This window comes from Tursiops truncatus, chromosome 2 (assembly GCF_011762595.2).
Source record: "Tursiops truncatus isolate mTurTru1 chromosome 2, mTurTru1.mat.Y, whole genome shotgun sequence".
Lineage (NCBI taxonomy): Eukaryota > Metazoa > Chordata > Mammalia > Artiodactyla > Delphinidae > Tursiops > Tursiops truncatus.
The window spans coordinates 77,602,958-77,629,124 of record NC_047035.1 but is presented as its reverse complement, the minus strand read 5'-3'; the positions used below and the strand labels follow the sequence as shown (position 1 = coordinate 77,629,124).

Genomic DNA, 26,167 nt, shown 5'->3' with positions numbered 1-26,167 from the left:
TTTTGTGCGCTTCTTTAGGCCATTTAGGTTACATTTACATAAAATAATCATAAAGCAATGCATCTACTTTAATAAATCACATATAAAACCTAATTTTAGCCACATAACCCGTAAGTGTTGGTATTACTATCTGCTCTCAAAATGATACTTGGCCTGATGGCATCATGGCGCTACTTCCATCATATATAAGGTCCAGCTATGGCCAAGAGAGAATTCTGACTTCTGCTTCAACACAAATGAGACCTCATCCAGGAGGAGGGAGCAATGAACTCTGCACCAGGAGACCAGCTGGAATGAAGTTTCTCTGACTCATGGACTGAGAATTTCCCTGCCAATTTCCAAGGTGGTTTGGCCCTACTTTACCCTGCTTAATGGTCTTTTATTGATGGTGTGGTATCATGTAGCCTTAGTAATAAATAGAAACAGCATGCTGATATACCCCTACAGGTTCCTACATGCATTTCCTCTGGCTTTCTAGCAAAGACAAAAGACCCCTCTAACTACCCCACACTTTTTTTTCTTTATTGAGATAGTATTGATATGCAGCATTAGATTAGTTTCAGGTGGACAACATAATGATTCCTTATACGTATATATGGTGAAAGGATCGTCACAGTAAGTCTAGTTAACATCTGTCAGCATGCAGACTTACACATTTTTTTCTTGTAATGAGAACTTTTAAGATCTACTCTCTTAGCAACTTTCAAATATACAATACAGTGTTATTAACTACGGTCACCATCCTGTAAGTCACGTTCCCCATGACCTATTTATTTTATAATGGGAAACTGTGCCCCACACTTATTTTTGTTTTACATCTAGGCTGAATTTGAGAAACCAGAATAGGAAATATCCAAAAGGCGTTAAACTTTCACGTTCACTACCAGGGCTCAACAAAAGTTCCCTAGTCCTGCCAAAACCATGGAGGCAGGAATATAACTCGGTAAGATTTTTAAGTCAGTACTGGGGCTCATGCGTATCACTTCCATCCGCTAACCCCAGAGGGCTGACGGTTGCCAAGTGATTGGATGTGTGACATTCACCTGGCCCCAATTTTCCTTCCTGAAAAGAATGGAAAATACAACACAAGTTTCCAAATTGCTACACTCGTAAAACCAGAAAGATAATCACCATCCGCCTGCACAACTGCATAAGCCTTGCATGGACGTCGTCTGTCAGTTAACAGGGACTGAGGATCCTCTTGGGATCCGTGCAGAGACAAAGAGAGAAAGGTTCTCTCGCAAAGTTTACAGACACAGGAGTGATGTTAAAGGATTTAAAATCTCACAGCAGATTTAAAAGGTGATATAAAGGTTACAGGACAACTCCATCTACGTTGAGTACGGCTCCACCATGGGAAGATGGTCTCATGGAATCGTCCGCCAGTGCTCAGGCGGGATGCACGGGGCGGTGGGTGTCAGAGAAAGACGGAGAAAGGAAGGACGTTTCGGAACGTCCCACCTCCTACCTTTCTGGAAGAACTCTTTGAGTCTGTCCTTGAACGGCTGCAGATACTCCCTTGGTGACTCCTTACACACCACTGCCATCTGTTTCTCACTTGCTGTGAAGAGAAGGGGGCAGTTAGACTTCCTCGAGAACACGGGTTTGCTGAACTTGTGTTCTATGCTCTACGCTTGGGTATTAACAGTGCAAAATCCTTATGCATCATCGTTTATCCAAATTACAGCGGAAAGAGCAGAAACAAACAAATAATTAGCTCACTTTACACCTTTCTTCAGGAACAGGGAAATGCATCACCTTCAAGTTTTGTTTTGTTTTGTTTTTTTTTTTTAGAGACATGGCAAAACCTCTGACTTGGGACAGGTGAAGTACTCTGCTTTTGGTCTCTCCTAAATAGAGCCAAGAACTATTCAAGGACTAGTTCTAGGGAATTAAAGGCCCAGACCCTCTTCAGATTCAAACTCTAAAAGTGGAGCTTAAAATAGATTTTGCAGAAATTCTCACCAAACTGGCGATGCCTCAAGGTGACACCCACATCCCAGCATGAGAACTAACCCCAGGTTAGGGAGGACCGAATCTCTCTTCACTCCCGTTCACCGCCCCTTCCCATTAACACGTGTGAAACATTTTGTACGTAATTTACTTCAGACAGGATATCTGGAATTTACAAGAGGTTGCTTTTTTTGATAATCAGGCCGCCTCAAATTAGATAGTTCTGACTTGGTGACATGGAGGCCACAATAAACTGTCATAAAAAGCAGTTAACCCAGGCAAGAGGCATTTTCTCAAGGTTTCTGTATGTTTGTGCCAGTGGCAGAAATGCATTGGGTAAAAAAAGCCTTCATTTCTCCAAAGCTAGAGCTGAGTCGTGATCACTTCTGTCTGTTGATCATGGCCAGAAATTACTGACATGTCCTTATTCAAGAGAATATATTAAAGCATTAGATTTTCGCCCGGAAGTCATGCCACCTGCTTCCAAAAATAGAGAAAGATATATTCTTGGAGGAATTTACAGAAGCACAGAGGTAAGGCATTTTGGAAGAAGACGGTTAGAAAGGATTCCTTTATTTATGTTGGGAAATTTGTATACAAGAACTTGGTGTTTCCAAAACTAGCACCCCAGAATGTTTACTATGTAAGGCAATCCACAAGCACGTCAGCACTGAAGCACAAAAAAGGCAAAAGAGGTCACTCGAGGGTCCCTCGGATTTAGCTGCCTGACACTTTCTCTTACAATACTGCCAACTAGATTGCGGAAATACTAGGCATCTCTGGGAGACTACCAGATTGTGCTGAAGACGAAAGCATGATGTGACGGAACTCTGTCAAGTTCAGCATCAGCTACATTCCCAGAATCAGCTCCGGGGATTCCCACCTGAGATCGCGAGGCTGATCACAGGACACAAGGGCCTAAGTTTAGGCTCTTCCTACTGACAATGTTATTTTCCAAAAGTTTTTAATAGACCTTATTTTGAATATCTGTGATTAACTATTCTGATAACCATACCGGTGCTATCTAGGAAACCCCGTCCATTGGGACACAAAGACTCATTTCTTTTTTTAAAATGATCTATCTTACCTGGAACAAATTCCTTAAAACCAGCCAAAACCATCATTTCAAAACACTCCTTCCCCCCCCCCCATGTTTTTACCTTTATTTTTCAGTGTATTTGTCCTCTCTACAATGACTACTTAATAATTTTCTACTATTATCAGATTTCCCTTTACCTCTTTCCTAGTAGATGGGCCTGTGGCCAAATGATAAGTACCTCCCTTCCCACCACTATTCTGTTCTCTAAATAATGGCTCTGGGCTAGAGTGATACCAAGGACAGAGAGGAGAGGGACAGGGTATATAGAGCTGGAATCTATTTCGGAGGTAGAACAAATTGCTGATGCAGTCGATGTAAAGTTGAGGGAGAGGAAGGATGAACAAGGTGTGGCTAGGAGTGCCATTTACTGAGATGGGGGAGAGGTGAGTGCATTGGTTTTTTTTGTTCTGTTCTTTTCTTTTGTTTTAAGGGAGAGGAGATCAAAAGTTAACTTTGAAACTTGTTTTCCCTGGTCTCTGCGAATTACAAGGCAAGATCATCCAGTGAAAACAAAGAGGGAAAGGTACACAAAAAAGATGAAACTCTTAATGGGTTCTCGTTGCTCATTCAACTGAATTCAAACTCCCAGGCCTGAGATTTAAGGCCTTTTCCATGATGGTACCATTCTACCTTTCAGTTCTATTTCCCCATATATTTGACCGATGAAATCAAAATTATGCAATGTTTCCAACTTATATAAACCAGTGTTCCCAGTTCCATGCCTTCATTCATGTGGTTCTCTGCCCATCCTGCTCTCATCCCAAACATACCTTCTACCGCATCTGACAAAGTCCTGTTCATCCTAAAAGAGTTTCTCTGAGATGCTGCCACCACCATAAAACCTTTCCAATCCAAAGATTTTGCATCTTTCAAACATCTACCTTCCAGAGAGCATTTATGTTTTACCTTTAATTATATTTAGTTGTGTATTTCTATTAATCCCTGCAAAGCCATTACGCAGGATTCATTTACACATCTCCAAACTTCTCCAGAGACCTCCATGCATACCTGGCCAAAGCAACAGATCTCCTCACCTTAACTAGCTTCTTGTGCAGAGGAAGGTGGAAAAAAAATTAGCAATGTTGACCCAGACTCCGAGCGGGCTCTCCAGGGGTGCAGTATGACCTCCTTGTCTCTTTACTCTTTTCCCTCCTTCCCAGGAAGGTACATCAAGGGGTCCTAGTCTCTTCATTCACAAACCCTGTGACTGTCCCAAGCTGATGTGAAAGGGCTCAGTGTATTTTAAAGACCCTCCCCACCCCATAAACATCCACCACTTCATGCTGTAAGGCACAAGAAGGTCATTCTCCTGACTGAGCAGTTATGACAGCAGGCCTAGAAGCAGGAGACTGGTCAGACACACTTTGGAAGAGGCCTGCTTTCAAGAATCTACCGTTTTCAATGAACTTTCATGACCACATAAGCTTTTCTGATGATATCCAGCCATGATTCTGAGAACACGGGAAGCCATATTTATTCTCACAATATAAATTGGGAGAGGCCTTTAAATTCTTTAGCCCTCTACTACATTCAAATTCCAACAATTCCGTTTATAGAGAACTATTTCTCACGAACACAAATAATATATGGTGAGGCCTGCATTTTGGTAAGAGGACATCCTTGAAGCCCTGACAGTAATTTCTTCAAGGTTACTTCTCCCTAGCAAACGCAGAGCCCAAGGCAGAGCTTCTTTTCCTAAATACACAAGCAAAGCCTCCACCTCTGCCTGAATTAAAAGGGTTGATCACTGCAGCTCTCCCTTTGTCTCATCTGTGCTGCCAGAGCCCATGGGGTCCATCAGACTGCCCAGATTTTATGAGGCCAGGTAGTGGTGTGGCAAAGGGCTCGTGCTTGGATCGAGCCCTACCTGAGTGCAGGTGGGCTGTAGCTTTTCTCATCTGCAAAATGGGGACCCCCTTCCTCATAGGCAAGATATATGCATTGTGAGATAATGCATGTAAAGTGGTTTGCAAAATGCCTGGCACTAGCAGGTGGCGTCGTATTTATTATTTGTCACTTTTATGCCTTTGGTTGAAACGTATCATAGCCAGAACAGCAAGAGAGTCATGGCTAGGGATTACGTGCTACAAATTCTACACTCTTATTTAAAAAAATATGCCCCAGTGCAAATCTTCTGTTTGGAACAAAGAGATGATGTTTTTTGTTCCCTTGCTGACGGTTCCACCACCCACTCTGAGAATTCAAGGAAGAAACTCCTGGAGAAAGATGAAGCAAAATGTGAAGCAAGTGTCCTGGGCCTCCGAGCTTCATGGTTTTGAAATAAGAAACACTGAAACCAGCGCAAAGGAGAGCAGCTCCCCTGCTGTGCCCGAGGCCCTCTCTGCACCCCAACGGGCACAGCCTCCCATGTGGCCTGTTACAATTAAACTTCTCCACACGATCAAAGCAGAGGGCTGCCCTCTGACTGACTGAGCACAGTCGCACATTCAATGGCCAAGCAGCTTGCCCGCTCCAACTTACTAACTTGGCTTATCCAGGATGCATTCTAGCAGACAAACAGGAGACCTGAAGACTAATTAACAATGACACTGGAGACTGGCAGTGCATAAAGGAAAGAGGTCCCTGACAAATTCCCGAAGTCATTAATTGTCCAACCAGAAGATGCTTATGCAATATTGCTAGACCACCAAGGTTGCCTCAGACACAGGCTGTGCCAGGAGTTCCAATGTTAAAAGCCAAAGTCACCCAGGTTCTTTTTCTCTCTCCTTTTTCTATTAAATTTGACAGAATTAAAGTACATATTAATTCCTGAAGTTAGTTACTAATAGGTGATCATTGTGAGAGATGAATAATAAAATAATTGACACTAAATTGAGAGTATTCTCATTTAAAGGCTAAGAGCTTGTGAAGCATTTAAAATACAGCATATAAAATATAGCCAATACTTTACAATAACTATAAATGGAGTATAATCTTTAAAATTGTGGGTCACTATATTGTACGCCTGAAACTTATATAACATTGTACATCAACTATACCTTAATGAAAAAATTTAAAAAATAGCTTAACTGCTTGTGAAGCATTTTAGAGAAAGATATAGTTTTGAATGTTTTAAGATTTCAGATACTAGACTGGTTAGGTCATACGTGGTTGTCTGTATTTTTGGTTTTTGACCTTTAAGAACAAGGAATAAAGTTATTGAGTAACTGAAAAAGCATGGGTAGGTTATAAGGATACAGAGGCAGGGCCCAGATACAGTTCATCAAAATGTAATACATGTTTAACCATTTTAACAGCTCAAATGTGTATGCACATTTTTAGGAATATATGGCGCATGTCTCTTGCTGTACGAGTTGAAGGACCTATGGGCTTAGTAATGAAGTCAGAATACATTTTTAGAGAAAAGGAAAGATGTATCTAGGCTCTGCTTTTTAACTCTGGGATTCTCTCTTTTCTCCTCTGTTGACCTAATTCCTACCCAACCCCTCCATGGTTCTGTGCCAGTTCTACCTGTTCTTCAGTTTTATAAGAACTGTCCTTTCCCTGAGCGCCATGCTCAAAGGACCACCACAGAGGATTGCTGAAGCAACATAAAGAACTGAGAGGCTATGAACAACTATATGTCAATAAAATGGACAACCTAGAAAAAATGGAAAATTTCTAGAAATGTACAATCTCCCAAGACTGAACCAGGAAGAAACAGAAAATATGAACAGACCAATTACCAGTAATGAAAGTCAGTCAATAATAAAAAATAATTCCCTTGGGCTTCCCTGGTGGCGCAGTGATTGAGTCCGCCTGCCGACGCGGGGGACACGGGTTCGTGCCCCGGTCCGGGAAGATTCCACATGCCGCAGAGCGGCTGGGCCTGTGAGCCATGGCCGCTGAGCCTGCGCGTTTGGGGCCTGTGCTCCGCAACGGGAGAGGCCACGACAGTGAGAGGCCCGTGTACCGCAAAATAAAATAAAATAAAATAAACCTTAAAAAAAAAAAATTCCCAGCAAACGGAAGTCCAGGACCAAATAGCTTCATGCATGAATTCTACCAAACATTTAGAGAAGAGCTAATATCTATCCTTCTCTATTACCCCCCACCAAAAAAAAAAAGGCAGAGGAAGGAATATTTCCAAACTCATTCTACAAGGTCAGCATCACTCAGATATCAAAACTAGACAAAGATATAACACACACAAAAAAATTACAGGCCAGTATCACTGAAAAACATAGATGCAAAAATCCTCAACAAAATATTAGCAAACTGAATCCAACAATACCTTGAAAGGATCATTCACCATGATCAAGTGGGATTTATCTCAGGGCAAGGATTTTTCACTATCTGCAAACTGATCAATATGATACACCACATTAACAAATTTAAGAATAAAAACTATATCATTATTTCAACAGATGCAGAAAAAGCTTTTGACAAAATTCAACACCCATTTATGATAAAAAGAACTCTCCAGAAAGTGGATATAGAGGGAACATACTTCAACATAATAAAGGCCATATACTGACAAGCCTACAGCTAAAATCATACTCAATGGTGAAAAGCTGAAAGTACTTCCTCCAAGATCAGAAACAAGACAAGGATGCCCACTCTCAACACTTTTACTCAATATATTATTGGAAGTCCTCGCCACAGCTATTGGACAAGAAAAGGAAATAAAAGGAATCAAAATTGGAGAGGAAGAAGTAAAGCTGTCACTGTTTGCAGATGACATGATACTCTACACAGAAAATCCTAAAGATACCACCAGAAAACTACCAGAGCTCATCAATGAATTTGGTAAAGTTTCAAGATACAAATTTGATACACAGAAATCTACTGAATTTCTACATGCTAACAGTAAACTCTCAGAAAGAGAAATTAAGGAAACAATTCCATTTACAATCACATGGAAAAGAATAAAATACCTAGGAATAAACCTACCTAAGGAGGTAAAAGACCTGTACCAAGAAAACTATAAGACACTGATGAAGAAATTGAAGACAACACAACAGATAGAAAGATATACTGTGTTCATGAACTAGAAGAATTAATGTTAAAACAATCACACTACCCAAGGCAATCTACAGACTCATTTAATCCCTAAAAAAAGGGCACTGTCCATAGAACTAGAACAATAACTTTAAAATTTGTATGGAAAGAGAAAAGACCCCAAATAGCCAAAACAACCTAGAGAAAGAAGAACAGAGCTGGACGAATCACGCTCTCAGACTATACTACAAAGCTACAGTAATCAAGACAGTATGGCACTGGCACAAAAACAGAAATATAGATCAATGGAACAGGACAGAAAGCCCAGAGATAAACCCACGCACATATGGTCAACTTATCTTTGATAAAGGAGGCAAGAGTATACAACAGAGAAAGGACAGTCTCTTCAATAAGTGGTGCTGGGAAAACTGGACAGCTACATATAAAAGAATGAAATTAGAACATTCTCTAACACCATATACAAATAAACTCAAAATGGATTAAAGACCTAAATGTAAGACTGGAAACCATAAAATTCCTAGAAGAAAACATAGGCGAAACATTCCTTGACATAAATTGTAGTAATATTTTTTTGGATCTGTCTCCTAAAGCAAAGATGTTAAAAGCAAAAATAAACAAATGGGACCTAATTAAAAGGTTTTGCACAGCAAGGGAAACCACTGACGAAACAAAAAGACAACCTACTGAATGGGAGAAAAATATTTGCCAGTGATATGACTGATAAAGGGTTAATATCTAAAATATATAAACAGCTCATACAACAACATCACAAAACCAAACAACTCAATTTAAAAAATGGGCAGAAGACCTGAATAGACATTCTTCCAAAGAAGAAATACAGATGGCCAACAGGCATATGAAAAGATGCTCAACATTGTTAAGCATCAGAGAAGTGCAAATTAAAACCACAATGAGATATTCCCTCACACTTGTCAGAATGGCAATCATCAAAAAGACCATAAATAACAAATGTTGGTGAAGATGTAGAAAAAAGGGAACCCTCATACTGTTGGTGGGAATGTAAATTGGTGCAGCCACTATGGAAAACAATATGGAGGTTCCTCAAAAAACTAAAAATAGAACTACCATATGACCCAACAATTCCACCCCTGGGTATTTATCCGAAAAAAACAAGAACACTTATTCTAAAAGATACATGCACCACAATGTTCATAGCAGCATTATTTACAACTGTCAAGATATGAAAGCAACCTAAGTGTCCATCAACAGACAGATGGATGAAGAAGATGTAGTATATATACAATGGAATTCTACACAGCCATAAAAAGAATAAAGTTTTGAAATTTTGCCATTTGCAGGGTATTATGTTAAGTGAATTAAGTCAGACAGAGAAAGACAAATACTATATGATATCATTTATATGTGGAATCTGAAAATATAAAAACACCTAGTGAATATAACAAAAGAAAGAAACAGACTCACGGATATGGAGAACAAGCTAGTGGTTACCAGTGGGGAGAGGGAAGAGGGGAGGGGCAATATAGGGGTAGGGGATTTAGAGGTACAAACTACTATGTATAAAATAAATAAGCTGCAAGAATATATATATATATATATATATATAGTACAACATAGGGGATATAGCCAATATTTTACAATAAATGAAATATAACCTTTAAAGATTGTGAACCACTATGTTGTACACCTGAAACTTATATAATATTGTACATCAACTACAGTTCAATAAAAAGAACGTGATTTTAAAAAAAGAACTAAGAGACTAACACAAACTAAAGCAAATGTTTGTGTTAACGTCAATGGGGTTTATGTGAGAGATACAAATCAGGGTTAGATTATAAAGGGCATAGAACGCTAGGAGTTCATTCTAAAGAAATTCATTCAATAAATATATCAATTCACCAAATAGCTATTGCATGCCAACTGTGTGCCACAAACTGTACTCGGTACTGGGGATACATCAGTGAAAAAAGAAAAAAGACTAAAACCTATGCCCTCAGACACTGTAGTGAATGGGTCACCAACAAAATTTCTTAATGGGAATGGCACATAGTAATTATTGTTTTTCCTAATTTGAACTGCACGCAAACATGTGAATTATATCCTTTCATACTGTATTTCAAGGCCTGTCTTTAGTAACAGCAGGACAGTATAGTGTTCTTCCTAGTGCTTTTCACATCAAGCAACACACACACACACACACACACACACACACACACACACACAGAGCTTTAAGTTTTCTGGACCAAAACATACGTTTAACAAAATAAATTTTAAAACAAATTCAGAAATCAAAATAGCAGTATTAGCATGATGAACCTACCCAATGTTTTTTCATGGTACTGGCCTGGAACTGAATGGTTAGGGGATTACATTAAATCCAATGTATTAAAATAGAAATAAAAAGGCGTTGATCTGGTTGCAATTCGGGGACTTCTATGGAGGGGGAAAATTCATACATAAAATCAGTAAAATATTAGGAATTTAAAAAATTTGCTTGTTAAAGGTTTGGCACAAATGAGAATGCTACTTTGTGGCTATATTCTGTATGCCCACTTTTTTTTAAGGCTACAAAAAGGAAGATTTCAACCCAATTTAAGTCAAAAACAAATGACAAAAACTGGAAATGGAAAGTGTCTATTTCATGTTCTTGGGTTCTGATGCTGGATATGGGGGGCATTTATGGCTTAGCATGGTGGGGTCGTGAGTGGTGTTATAGGAAATTCTGGGGCCAGGGTGGGGTGCAGGGCAAACAGAAAATCTACGCTAAAAAAGAATCCTGTATAGATTAGATTTCAAAGGGAACCAACTGCTAGATTCATTTTCTGCTAAACAGACCCCCAAAGCCCAAATTTCTGGGCTCAAATCAGACAACTGTGCATTAATGACCCTTGTGTGGACAACCTGTATGTATTCAAAGGTGTCTTCTCTCATTATCCTTTGTTTGGTGATTCCGTTCATATAACTGCCACGTCCAAATTATTCCTCCTAGTGACTCTATGCATCCAAAGGCAAAGATCTGTAGTATCCAAGGTAGTCAAAAACCTTGAACGGGCAACTGGGTATTAGGAGTAAAGATATAGACCTTAGATGCATGGTGCCTGGGTTAGAATGTTACCTCAGAATAACGTAGAGGCATAGATGGACTTACACACACCAGTGCTACTTTGTATCTGTACATGCACTGTGTCTATGCCTCAAAAGTCAATTAGAACATTATGCTAAGTGAAAGAAACGAGTCACAGAGGACCACACACTGTATGACTAAATTTGTACAACATGTGCAGAATAGGTAAATCTATAAGATAAAAAGTAGAGTATGGGGTTGCCCAGGACTGGGGGAAAGAGGGGTAGAGAGATTAGAGGGTGAAGCGGTATGAGGCTTCTTTCTGGGTAATGAAAATTTTCTAAAATCGAGTGTAGTGATGGTTGCACAGCCCTGTGAATATAACAAAAATCACTGAATTGTACACCTTAAAAGGGTGAATTATATGGAATGTGCTTTTATCTCAATAAAGCTGTTAAAAAAAGCTAATTCAAAACTCTGAGCCTTAAACTGGAACTATATGAGCAGGTAAGTTAAGAATGTCCTATCTGTGCTTCTTCTATAAGGTAGAATCATTTTTCAAATCTTAGGTGCAGTTATGACTTCGTTATAACAGTTATAGTATTTATTAAACCATAATGTGAAGTGGGAAATGAGTTTGGAATACACCTGTACTTCAGAAATCAAATATATTAGTTTTCAGAAGGTACCAATAAACGTTATCAAAATGGAAGACCTAGTAAACAAATAATTGGACTTAAGAGAAATACAAGCAAGGCACTGAAAGAATTTGTTAACTTTTAATCAATTAAAACAAGAGCTTTGGTATGTTTTTAATTGTGGAAGACAGCTATATATATAGTATACAATATATACATGTATAGATGGAAAATTAATACATTAGAAAAATTTTCTCTGTGAACTACTCTTAATCTAAAGATACATTTATTTATTCTTAGTTTTCCATACTCTTTACGGCTTGGAAAGTTATTTAATACCTCTCTGACTCTTAGTTTCTTGATGTATAAAATTTCATGAGGACTAAATGAGAGGTACATGAAAAAGCACTTTGTATACTGAGCAGTAAAATGCTACCCAAAATATTCTTTATCCGTTTAAAACATTCAAACAGTGCTAAGCCTAGCTAGATAACATACTGTACACGGCTTTATTCTTCCCGTTTCGTTTCCAAGAACAACGAAACAATAACAACCCCACAAATTCTTTGAACAAGTTGACTTTCCTAATATTTATGTGTTTAGTAAACAGCAAATCACTATGCTATTAATAGTGTAATCTATTTCACAGCCAAACCATCTTTAAGAAATTGCCCATACTCACTTTTTCCGTTTCTCATTCACTACTTAATCCTGCACCCATTGAAATTTACTTCACCCCAATTCTGACACGGAAAAAACACCCTCATGTCACCAATGAATCTACCCTATTGTCACTGTCCTTTTTTAAAGAAAAAAAATCTCATTTTAGTTCACTGCCCAGCAGGATTCCACTCTGTTAAGCACTTTCCCTTCCTGAAACAGTCTGTCCCCTGGCTCTGGGTCCCGCATCCCTGGCTTTTCTCCTACCTCTGACTGCTCTGTCTCCTTTGCAGCCTCATCCTTCTATACTCTGCCATTAAATTTTCAAGTTCTTGAATATGTCTCCTCTTCTCATGCTTTGTCCTCTCACTAGACAATTTCCAGGTAAACATTTCAGTCACCACCTCTAGGACTATAACTCCTAAGTGTACATGCGTAGCCCATAGTTTCACCTCCAAAAGAGCTCTTGAGTCCATCACTCTCACCAGACTGCTGAGACACCTTCTTAGCTGTTCTTCCCACATCCACCCTTGCCTCCTCCTGATGTGTCCTCCACACTGGAGTCCAAGTCATCTTTATAACACACACACCTCTGATTATGCCACTCCCCTGCTTAAACCCACCAGGGGCTTCCACTGCTCTTAGAGACTAGCCCTTCCCTACACTCACTCCCTTCCCCTGCCACACTCTGCTCCAGTGGCCCTCTCTCAGATCCTCAAACATCATCAATTTCTTCCCATCATCAAGGCATTTTTTAGCCAGTGATATTTTCCTCCACGCCCTGGGTAACCAGGGCCTGGTTAGTGGTTAGTCATCATTTTCATCTCAGCTCAAAGGTCACCTCATTGGGACTGCTTTTTGACCCTCCACTCTATACGCATGAGGTCTCCCCCATTATAGTCTCATAGCGTGGCATACTTCGCCTTCGTAACTATACGATAATCTTCACGATTACCTGAATGTCTCCCTCATTAGGCAGAAGCAGTGTACTTTGCTTACTGTAACTTCCCTGGCATCTACTATGATGTCTAGCCCATACAAGATACTCAATGAATATTTGCTAAGTAAATGAACAAACTACTAAATAAACTACCAAATGAATACACTTACATGCAGGCAGTACAGATATTAGTGCCTGGATAGAATCTGTCTCTAGTGTATACATACACAGACACACAAAAATCCATCTTTATATGTAAAATGCACCTAGATGGATAGAGGCAGGGGCTGGGGAAGACACATGTGGACCGAATACCATGTCATTTTCATTCACATTCATTCAGATATGAGATACATGTTTTTTAAAAAAATTCAAAACCTCGATTCAGAATTCTTGGAAAGGGGATAGTCATTATTGGAAACAAAAATCTTTGATAAATTCTTGGAGCCAAACATCCCAAGAGCTCCAGATGAGGGCTTCAGGGAAATGAGATGTTGTCTTTCGTAACAGAGGAAGAGGAGTTTGGATCTCTCTCAGAAGGAGAGATGGATACAGACATTTATGGGTAGGATGAGAGTACAACCGAATTGGAGAAGTCTGGCTTCTGGGTCATTCCCGCAGCTTCAGTAGAGCCCCACTGAGCCCCACTGCTTGCTGCTGTGAGTGAGTGTGGCCTGTGAGTAATGAGGAGGGGCTGAATTTTACACAAAGTTTGGACCTAGTGCAGAACAAAGACACCTCACAAGAAGGCATCCCTCCAATCCCCTTCCCTTCAAATCCTATGGACATCTTTGTTTTTCCACAGAGATGGGATTTTGGAGTAAGCTGCTCTTAGGTCACAGGAGACAGGGTGGCTTCTAGCCCTACGATGCATCTTTACGGGTTATACATTCATGTATAGTCATACATTCAAAATATTGAGTATCTGCATTGTGCAACTGGTAAACACTGGGGACAAATATTTAACCACACCTATCGGTCACCTCTCCTTTCAAAATGTTCATAAGAGTCTAATAGCACAGAGAGACAGGGAACTCAACAAACTGTAATATAGGATAGTGTCATGGGACACCAGGTAGGAGCTTCCAATTCAGATTGGAATCGGGAGGTGGGGCCCAGGGAAGGTTCTCCAAAAGAGATAACTGATGAGTTGAATTGCAAAGGTCAAGGAGGAGTCAGCCAACCAGCCCAGCATAATGAAGGAAGAGGGAAGTAGTTTCAGAAAGAAGAAATATGAGGAGGAAAAGTAAAGCATTACAGATATGCATGGGTCATTTGGGATAAGTTAAATGGTAATAGGATGACTGGACCTCAGAGACACAGATCTTCTCTTTCCTGGATCTCTAGTGTCCTGATACAAAGGAACTGGATTAAAAGGAACTGGAACCACCTTGATTAGAGAAAGGACAGAAAATGCCGTACAAGTAGGAGGCTTGTAATTTTATATAAAGTGGTCAGGAAGACACTGTGAAGACATCTGACTGGAGACTTGACCAGAGTAACGGAGGGAGCCAAAGTAAGTCTGAGGAGGAAAATCAAGAGTGTGGATTTAGGACATGTTAAGTTGGAGATGTCAATTAGACACCCACATTATATATAAAAGCCTGCAGTCCAGGCTGCATGGCTGGGATAGAAATACACTCCAGGAGATCACAGGCATAACACTGGTATTTAAAGTCATGGAAGTAGATGAATTGCTAGGGAAAGAAGAGAAGAGGTTGCATGCAAGCAGTGGAGGAGAGGTCAGCAAAGGACAGAGAGTGAAACTGAGCAGGACCCTGTAGGGTTCCTGGGCATGGAAGCCTTTCTGTCTCCGTCCAGCCTCCATGACCTTCCCTGAGTTCAGAAGGGCAGATTTGAACAGGTGCTAAGCAGGGAAGGGAAAGGATGCAGAGACAAGGGAGGGGCAGCCAAGAAACAATAGCGCAGCCTTGGGGCAAGGTCCTGGTCCCTCAAGGGATGCACATAACAATGTCTTCAAACTCTTTAAGATGTCAGCACTCCTCCTACCAGAGAAAGACCACCTGAGGCTACATTAAAGGAACCAAAGAAGCTCATCAAGAAGATTACCTGAGACCAGATTAGAGGAGGGCAGGCCCTGTACATACCCTAATCTTATTAGCAACTCCACTCCAGAACCTTTACTATAAAACTCATCAAATCCTCCCCGGTTGGGACATACAGTTTTTCGGGGCATGAGCCCGCTCTGTCCCCCTTTGCCTGGCAAAGCAATAAAGGTATTCTTTTCTACTTCACCCAAAACCCTGTCTCTGAGATTCGATTAGGCACCAGTGTACAGAGGCTGAAATTTTGGCAGCAAGAATGAGCAGGAAAGTAGAAAATCAGGAGTGTGGAGTCACAAGATCCGAGAGGAAACCATTACTGCAAGGAAAAGCAGTCAGCTCTGCGCAATACTGTTGAAAGGTCAAGCTGAAGACAGAGAAGGGACCACTGATTCTAGCAACAGGGAGGTCACTGGTCGTCTCAGAAGCAGTTTCAGGGAGTCGGGGGTGGAGGGAGGAAACTAAATAGGAGAGAGGTGAGGTAAGTGAAGACACATTCTATAGCCACTGGTTTATGAAGTTAAGCTAGAGAAACAAAAAAAATGCAAAACGGGGAAGATCCTTCCATCCCCGAAGATAGTCGCTAGCGCTTCTCTGATCAAGAGTGGGTGCCCCTTTCCCCAGAGAAATGTTGTGTAAAAATAAACCCACCAGGAAGCTTGGGTCCAGGGGAATCCCATGATGCTGATTCACTTCACAGAGGGAGGCTGTCCAAGATCAAATTTACCTTAATGTCCCATGATCATGAGTATTCTCCATGAAAAAATTTAAGCAGAAGTGACAAGGCCAAGTGAGGACATGCCAACACGCTTTAGGACTTTTGGAAAGACTTGCAAAGCTGGGCCACTGACTACAGCCTTTGCACGGAATTGTCTCAAGCACTATTCAAAGGTCCCTCCTATCAAACATCGCAGCTGAGTCAGAATTTCCACTGTGATGATTATGTGGTCATAGATGCTGCCTTGGCCTGTGAGACATTAGCATGAAAAATATTCATTAATCACCTACCCATGACTAGGCCTAAATATAGATGGATTGGGTGTGCTTTGTTATAGAGTGTTAAGTGATCCATCCATTTCTTTGAAAACAACCCTTCCCGTGGTCCCCATGAAAATCGCCACCATTAGAAGCCTTCCCTTGAACTAAAGATGCTACCTCCAGAAGATCTCTTTAGAAATGCATATATATATATTAGCTGAGAAAGCAAACGTTATCAAACAAAAATTTGAGAGGGTAGATTTCAAACAAGAGACAGGGAAATTGCGTTGCAATGGAAGAAAAAGGCAGGATCAGCAAGGTTCTGATCTCTAAGTGGACGGTCTAGTGGGAAGCCTTGGGCAGGCAGCAAACATGAAGTTGCTGAGCATCTGAAAGGGAAGGGAACTCATCCTGGGGAGGAGAGCAGCAATTAACTTCTCTGAAGTATCATGAGGGTGATACACATAAAGAAACGCAAAACACACTTACAAAAAAAGTAATAGGAAAAATATCATTCATGGCACCATGACCAGAACAGCCACCATTTAATACTTTGGTACCTTTTTTTTTAGTGTCTCAGCCTCTGCATCACCACACCCGCCCCAAACTTCCATAATTTTATGGAGGTTGCTTTTATATGTTATTTTTATATACTTTTATTTGATAGAAGAATTTATGTATCTTTATTCTTTCTATTAAACATATCAGGCACACTTTCTCATATTATTTCACAAAATTCACAAGCGCTGTGTTTAACAGCCATATAAAATTTCATCAAGTGGAATGCCTTCATTCATGTAACAGTTCCCTTGCAGCTGAATACCAAAGTCCTCTCTACCTTATTCTTATAGTGAATTATTCAGGCTTTAAGTAACATCTGTGCCCATAAACACTTATTCTGAGTTTAAGATGACTTCTTTAGGATAGATTTTACAAGTGGAATTAAGGGTAAAAATTAAAAAAAAATTTTTTTTAAGTCCTTGACACGTAGTGGCCAAGCTGCTTTTGGTACAACGTGGATTGTACCAAAATGGGAAAGATGAAGGAGAGAGATTTTTGAAAATAAAATTGTACCTCCTCTACCACGCCGCAGAGGTGGCTGGCTACATAGGAGCTAGAATTGTGCCTGCCACTGTAATATAAGGACTATGGTCCTTGCATTTGAAGTGATTATACTCTAGGATGGAAAACAGTGAGATGACCATCCATGCATTGAGGTAATTTACTCAACGGTGAAGATAACTGGTGACATACAGAAATTAATACGAGATAATCCAGAATTAACCACAGCATAAGACTAGGTTTGAGGCCTGTCCCTGACAGCAGTTTTGAAAGGTCCTATGTAACACGTTTATTCTGAATGTCAATTATACTATTGTCAATGCCAGTGGAGCAATCTGAATTTTGGGGGTGTCTACAAGCAAAATTAAAATTTGCCTCCAACACTCATATTTTTTGAGAAACATACATTTATGTAATTATGAACACATAAATTTAAGATGCTCGGACCTGTAGATCAAGAATATCACATAAATTAAAAAGAAAAAAAAAAGACTATCACATAATGATATGGACACTTGATTACAATTTAAGCAATTTGTGGAGAATAGACGGAACTTACGTTTTGGGGCAATCAAGTGAGTATTGCTTTAAGGAGTATCTTTAAGTGAAAATCAGTGGATGAAAAGTAAGAGGTTGCTGATGGGATCAGCAAAGGCAGAGCCAGGCCCTGTTGGGTAGGATGCCTCCTTCTCACAGCAGTGACACCTGAGATACAGCCATCCATCTTACCCGGTGCCCAAATCAGGAACATGCTTTTCCATAGAAATGCTTAAATAAAAGATACTTCCTCCGGAGCCAAAATGCTGATTTCGTGCAATTTTCATTAAAGTTAAGTGATGAATTCACTCACACATATAAATCTTTGAAGGCAACAGCAATTCAAGGAGATCGGTATGTGAAAGAGGTAGCGGTGCTAGCGGTGGCGATCTTAGGACTGTTTCCTCCCAGCAGTGCAACAGCTGGCTACGAAGAGACCAGTGACGGTGATAAATAAGCCCATTAGCAAAGAGGAACCTGTCTCCACATTGCTCAATCAGGACAGCTGTGAGCCTTCTGCAGCCTCTCTGACCTCCAGGCCCACATTCCCGTCTCAGCCTTCACCAGTTAGTCACACTAACTGTAATTTTCTACTCTGCAAAGTGTTTACATCTAAATAAATCTTGAAGAAATAAAAGAGAAAAGATGGAAAGGCATAAGGAGCAGGGAGAAAGGGATGGAAAGTTATTTTAAAACATACAACCTCAACTGGTGGATGGATTCTGGTATCTAATCTTGGCTACGGGGATCATTGGCAAAGCATGAAGCTGGCAACTTCTGCTAATCAGTTTGCCACTGTCTTCAGATTTAATGCAATATCTGGCTCAGACGTTTAAAAAAAAAATCCCCTATTCCAGCTAAAATATTTACACAGTCCTATGTGTTTCACTTAATGCCGGTTAAGCAATCGTCTTTTAAAACTCCGCAGACACTTGTAAATCTGTCGGGCCTATAAACAAGGCTTCATATAAAGAGGGCTGCATTGTCAATTTGCTGGGAGTCGAGATTTCTTAGGATGTGTTTGAAATTAAAGTTGAAAATCAGAAAGAGTTTAGAGTGGGTAACAAAGTGGCCAATCGTCTCGCTGGCGGGATGCTGTTAGTAGTATTAACGGGAAGCCTCCAGACACTGACCTCAGCTATTTAAAGCCCTGCTCTCCTATAAACCTGTCATTGATCCTACCTCTCTGTTGAGTTATGGTACAGGGAAAGTTACTGGTCCAGCAGCCCTGGTCGTCTGCATCCTAGGGCCTGTCAGGTTAGAGAAGGTGGGTTGGTGAGGTCTGACACAGGAGGCTACTATATGGTTACACGTGACATGAGTGTGTATTAAGTGGGGAAGGATGGGGGACTCTCAGAGGAAAGGGGAAATTCTGGGTACAGCTGATGCTGGGAAGAACAAGACAGCTGAATGGTGACAAATACATAGTATCTCCTGGGAGAGGCAAAGTAAAACAGGTTCTAAAATGTCTATTAAACTCCCCTACATCTTCAGCCCTGATGTTAATGAGCCTGAGTGATAAAATTTAAAGGCAAGGGAGGCCCACCTGAGCTATCTCCTGCTGGCCTGGGGAGCCGCAGGATCTTAACCCTCTCTTCAAGATGAGTCAGGTACCTGTGATAAGACTCTGAGCAAAGTGAATAATCATTTAATTCCTCCTATTAGATTAAATACCTTTTTACTCCATGTCACTGACTTGAACATGTCACTGATTATGACTCACACTTTTATAACAGCTTTAAAGAAGAAAGATAATACATTAAAAGTACACATCAGTTTAAAAACCTAGACCCAGGGAGAGGGTTCAAGATGGCCGTGAGGGAAGATCTTGAACTCACCTCCTCCCATGGATATAACAAATCTACAACTGTATGTGGGAGAATTCCCTCGGAAAAGGACATGAAAATTGGATGAACACAGCCTCCACAACAAAGGATAAAAGGACAGTATCAAGATAGTATCTTTTACCTGAGGAGCGAGGCATTCAAGCTCCACGTCAGGCATTCCAACCTCTAGATCCTGCACAGGAGAGACAAGCCCCCAAACACCTGGCTTTGAAAACCAATGGGGTACAGTCCAAAAAACGACAGGACTGCATGGAATGAGGAAACCTACTGTTAAAGGAGCTGCATGCAGACTCACTGGACCTGAAAATCAGTGCAAACACACCAGACTTATTAACAGCACATGGACCACAGGTGAAGGTAACGCACTGACTAATCTTAAAGTGTCTGCCAGAGAGACAGGAACCAGTTTCAAGGCTCCCCTGGGACTGAGACACTGGCAGAAGCCATTTTTGTGAACTCAGGCGACGATGCTAACGCCAGTGCTGGTGGGTACCATTTTGGAATTCTCCCTCTAATCTGTTAGCACCAGTGGGTGCACCCTGCTGAGGCCTCAGACGGGCCTCGCAGCTGGCTGGGTGGTAACCCTGCCCACCAGTGCCCCACGGCAGCCACAGTCTGACCACAACAGAAGGGTACATGAAGCCCACATAAGGGATACCCCTTGAGTGCCAAGCTATGGTGGCTGGGTGGGATTGTGCTTCTGAGCTCCACAGGACATCTCCTAAATAAGGCTACTCCTTCAAGACTGGGAGAGACAGATGATACACCCAGTACAAAGACACAAATAAGAGTATTAGGCAAAATGAGGAGACAAAGGAATATGTTTCAATCAAAAGATTAAGATAAAACCTCAGGAAAAAACCTAAATGAAACAGAGACAAGCAATCTACCCAATAAAGAGTCCAAAGTAATAAAAAGGCTTATGGAACTCAGGAGAAGAATGTATGAACACAGTGAGAACGTCAACAAAGAGATAAAAAATATTATCCAAACAGAAGTTTTAGCTGAACTGAAAAATACACTAGAGGAGTTCAATAACAGACTGGGTGAGGCAGAAGAACGAATCAGTGAGCTGTAAGACAAAGCAATGGATGAAGGTTAAAAGACACTTACAAAGCAAGCATGAAGTAGTAAAATTAACTAAAATTACAAAAATTAGTTAAGGGATGCATAAAGAGGCATAAAATGTGTCATCAAAAGTATAAAATGTGTGTGTGTGGGAGAGTAAAAAGTTAAAGCTTTAACAAGTGTCCAAATTTAAGCTGCTACCAACTTAAGACAGGCTACTACTTGGAAGTTATAGGTGAACCGCACTATTACCACAGGAAAAAAACTTACAGTAAATACACAAAAGAAAATGAGAAAGAAATCTAAACATAACACTAAGGAGAAACATCAAAACACAAGGGAAAAGAGAAAGAGAAGAAGAAAGGAAGAAAGAGGAACTACAAAAACCAGAAAACAAATAACAAAATGTCAAAAGTATAACTGTACTTACTGTATTGTATTGTAAAAGTATCAATAATTACTTTAAATGTAAATGGACTAAATTTACCAATCATAATAAAAAAAGTGGCTAAATGAATTAAAAAACAAGACCCATTCATACGCAGCCTATGTGAGCCTCACTTCAGAAGAAAGTACACACACAGACCTAAAGTGAAGGGATGGAAAGAGATATTTCATGCAAATAGAAATGAAAAGAAAGCTGGAGTAGCTATATTCATATCAGAAATTAAAAGACTTTAAAACAAAAACGAATAAAAGACAAAGAAGGGCATTACATAATAATCAATGGGTCAATCGAACAAGAGACTGCAACATTTGTAAATATTTATGCACCCAACATAGGAGCATCTAAATATACAGAGCAACAATTAACACATGTAAAGGGAGAAACTGACAATAATACAATAATAGTAGGGGACTTTAACACACCACTTACATCAATGGATAGATCACCCAGAGAGAAAATCAGTAAGGAAACATTGACTTTAATGACACATTAGATATGGGAACATATGTTTATGTATGACTGATTCACTTTGTTATAAAGCAGAAACTAACACACCATTGTAAAGCTATTATACCCCAATAAAGATGTTAAAAAAAAAAAATGACACATTAGGTCAGATAAACTTAATAGACACATACAGAACATTCCGCCCCAAAGCAGCAGAATACACATTCTTCTCAAGTGTACATGGAACATTCCCCAGGACAGATCACATGTTAGGTCACAGAACAAGTCGCAATGAACAAGTCTCAAGAACACTGAAATCATATCAAGCATCTCTTTCGACTACAATAGCATGAAACCAGAAATCAGTCACAAGAAAAAGAAATGGGAGAAGCTACAAAAAAGTGAAGATTACACAACATGCTACTGAACAATGGGTCACTGAAGAAATCAAAGGAGAAATATAAAAATACCTAGAGAAAAATGCAAACAGAAATATGACATACCAAAACCTATGAGATGCAGCAAAAGAGGTTCTATGGAGGAAGTTCGTAACAATACAGGCCTACTTCAAGGAACAAGAAAACTCCCAGATAAACAGTCTAACCTTAAACCTAAAAGGACTAGAAAAAGAAGAACAAATGAAGCTCAAAATTAATCGAAGGAAGGAAGAGAGTAAATGCACAATAAAAATAATGAATGAAACTAAGAGCTGGTTCTTTGGAAAGGTAAACAAAATTGATAAAACTTTAGCCAGGGCTTCCCTGGTGGCGCAGTGGTTGAGAGTCCACCTGCCGAGGCAGGGGACATGGGTTTGTGCCCCGGTCCGGAAAGATCTCACATGCCGCGGAGCAGCTGGGCCCGTGAGCCATGGCCGCTGAGCCTGCGCATCCAGAGCCTGTGCTCCGCAACAGGAGAGGCCGCAACAGTGAGAGGCCCGCGTACCTCAAAAAAAAAAAAAACAAAACAACTTTAGCCAGATTTATCAAGGAGAAAAGAGAGAGGGCCCAAATCAATAAAATCAGAAATGAAAGAGGAAAAGCTAAAACTGATACCATGAAATACAAAGGATCATAAGAGATGACACCAACAAACTGGACAAGATAGAATGGATAAAACCTAAAACATACAATCTTCTAAGACTGAATCATGAAGAAACAGAAATCTGAACAGACTGTTTTCTAGTAAAGAGATTGAAGCAGTAATCAAAAATCTCCCAACAAACAAAAGCCCAAGACAACACAGCTTCACAGGTGAATTCAACAAAACATTCAAATAAGATTTAATGGCCATCCTTCTCAAACTCTTCCAAAAAATCAAAGAGGAGGGAAACCCTCCAAACACATTTTACGAAACCAGCATTACCCTGATACCAAAACCAGACAAGGACACCACACAAAAAAAGAGAAAATTACAGGTCAATATCCTTGATGAACACAGATGCAAAAATCCTCAACAAAATTCATCAAACTGAATACAATACGTTAAAAGGATCATACACTGTGATCAAGTGGAATTTATTCCAGGGATACAAGATGGTTCAACATTTGCAATTCAATCAACATGATACATCAACACGAACAAACTGAAGGATAAAAACCATATCATCATCGCAACAGATGCAGAAAAAGCATTTGACAACATTTAATATCCATTCATGATAAAAACTCTCAACAAAGTGGGTATAGAGAAAATGTACCTTAACATAGTAAAGCCCATATATGACAGATCCACAGGTAACATCCTACTCAGAGGTGAAAAGCTGAAAGCATTTCCTCTAAGATCAGGAACAAGACAAGGATACCCACTCTCACCACTTTTACCCAACATCATACTGGAAGTCCAACCCACAGCAATCAGACAAGAAAAAGAAATGAAAGCAATCAAAATTGGAAAGGAAGAGGTGAAACTGTCACTGTTTGTAGATGACACAATACTCTACATGGAAAATTCTAAAGACACCACCAGAAAACTACTAGAGCTCATCAATGAATTTGGTAAAGTTGTAGGATACAAAAATAATTAAAATACAGAAATCTGTTGCATTTCTATACACTAACAACCAACTATGGGAAAGAGAAATTAAGGAAATAATCTCATTTACAATCACATCAAAAAGAATAAAATACCTAGGAATAAACCTACCTAAGGAGGTAAAAGACCAGTATTCGAAAAGCTATAAGGTACCAATGAAAGAAATTGAGGACAATACAAACAGACGGAAAGATATACTGTGTTCATAGTTGGGAGGAATATTGTTAAAATAACCATACTACCCAAGGCAATCTACATATTCAATGCAATCCCTATTAAAATACCAAGGGCGCTTTTCACAGAACTAGAACAAAAAATTCTAAAATTTGCATATAACTACAAAAACCCTGAGAGCCAAAACAATCTTGAGAAAGAAGAACAAAGTTGGAGGTGACATGCTTCCTGATTTCAAACTATAGTACAAAGCTACAGTAATCAAAACAGTATGGTATTGGCAGAAAAACAGCTATATAGATCAATGTAACAGAATTGAGAGCCCAGAAATAAATACACATGTGTGGACAATTAATTTACAACAAAGAAGCAAATAACACACAATAGAGAAAGGATGGTCTCTTCAATAAATGGTGTTGGGAAACAGAACAGCCACGTGCAAAAGAATGAAACTTGTCTCTTACACCATGTACAAAAATTAATTCAAACAAAACTGAAGACTTGAATGTTAAGACCTGAAACCATAAAATACCTAGAAGAAAACCTAGGTGGTAAACTCACTGACACTGGTCTTAGTTACGTTTTGTAGATCTGACTCCAAAGCCAAGGGGCACAAAAATAAAAATAAACAAATGGGATTACATCAAACTAAAGGCTTTGTACAGCAAAGGAAATGATCATCAAAATGAAAAGGCAACCTACTAAATGGGAGAAGATATTTGCAAATCAAATATCTGATAAGGGATTAATAGCCAAAATATACAGAGAACTCATACTACTTAACAACAAGAAAACAAACAACTTAATTAAACATGGGCAGAGATTCTGAACAGACATTTTTCCAAAAAAGAGATGCAGATAAACAACAGGCACATGAAAAGATGTTCAACATCACTAATTACTAGGGAAATACAAATCAAAACCACAATGAGATACACTTTACACCTGTTAAAATGGCTATTTTGGAAAAAATAAGAAATAACAAATGTTGGAGAGGATGTGGAGATAAGAGAACTTTGTACACTGTTAGTGGGACTGTAAACTGGTGTAGGCACTGTGGAAAACGGTTTGGAGACTCTGTATGGAGAATCAAAAAATTAAGAATAGAAATACCATATGACCAACGTATTCCACTTCTGGGTGTTTATCTGAAGAACACAAAAACATTAATTAAAAAAGATAAATGTACCCCTATGTTCACTGCAGCATTATTTACAACAGCTGAGATATGGAAGCAGCCTAAGTTTCCATCAATGAATGAATGGATAAAGAAGATGTAAGACACACACACACACACACACACACACACACACACACACACACAATGGAATACTACTCAGCCATAAAAAAGAATGAAATTCTGCCATTTGAGACAACATGGATGGACCTTGAGGGTATCACACTAAGTGAAAAAAAGTTAGGGAGAGACAAAGACCATATGATCTCACTCATACATGGAATCTTCAAAAAAACAAAACAAATGAACAAACAAAATCAAATAAAAACAAATTCATAATACAGAGATTAGATTACTGGTTACGAAAGGGGAAGGAGGTTGGGAGTAGGGGAGACAAATGAAGGGGATCAACAATATGGTGATGGATGGTAACTAGATTTGTGATGGTAATCACTGTGTAGTGTATACAGATATTGAATTATAATGCTGTATACCTGAAACTTATATAATTATAAAAACCTCACCCCCAGCTTAAAACACTCAATTTTGGGGGTAGGGGTAGGGGATTAGCGGGAAGTATTTCCTGGATTGAAGCAACAAATGAGGTATTTGTGATTCCAAGGTATAATGCCTTGAACAGAAGGTAGCAAATATCTGTTGATTCTTTTTACAATATCACAATCAGGAAGGGCTTTGCAAATGTTTTTGTGAATCTGGAACACCAAATTCTGCTCACTTCTCACCCCTATCAGATAGTGGGAAAGTTTAATCACTGTTCTTAGGGACAGATTCCTGCTCCTGGGCAGAAGAGAAATCCAAAGAGTAAGTAGGAATAAATTTCTCCCCTAGAAAATGAGGGTAACACTTGTTCTTAAAATGTGTTTACAGAAGACTTGATATTTCAGTGAGTTTATTTAAAATCAGCAGCTAACTCAGTGCTTTGAATAAATATTTGCTGAACAAATGAACTGATTGAAAAGGTCAAACAAGGTCCTTCTCACATTTTGAAGAATTTTTTTTTTTTGGATACCCGGAGA

General features: G+C 39.6%; 1 protein-coding gene across 2 annotated transcripts in view; it reads right to left on the bottom strand.

The window, feature by feature from the left end:
- FMN1 (formin 1) overlaps positions 1-26,167 on the bottom strand; it is a 425,437-nt gene that overhangs the window by 102,562 nt on the left and 296,708 nt on the right. For both annotated transcript variants that reach the window (XM_073800707.1, XM_033851415.2), the window contains one exon: positions 1,469-1,561. In XM_073800707.1, the coding sequence (XP_073656808.1) occupies positions 1,469-1,561 (93 nt within the window). The remainder of the gene's footprint in view (positions 1-1,468; positions 1,562-26,167) is intronic.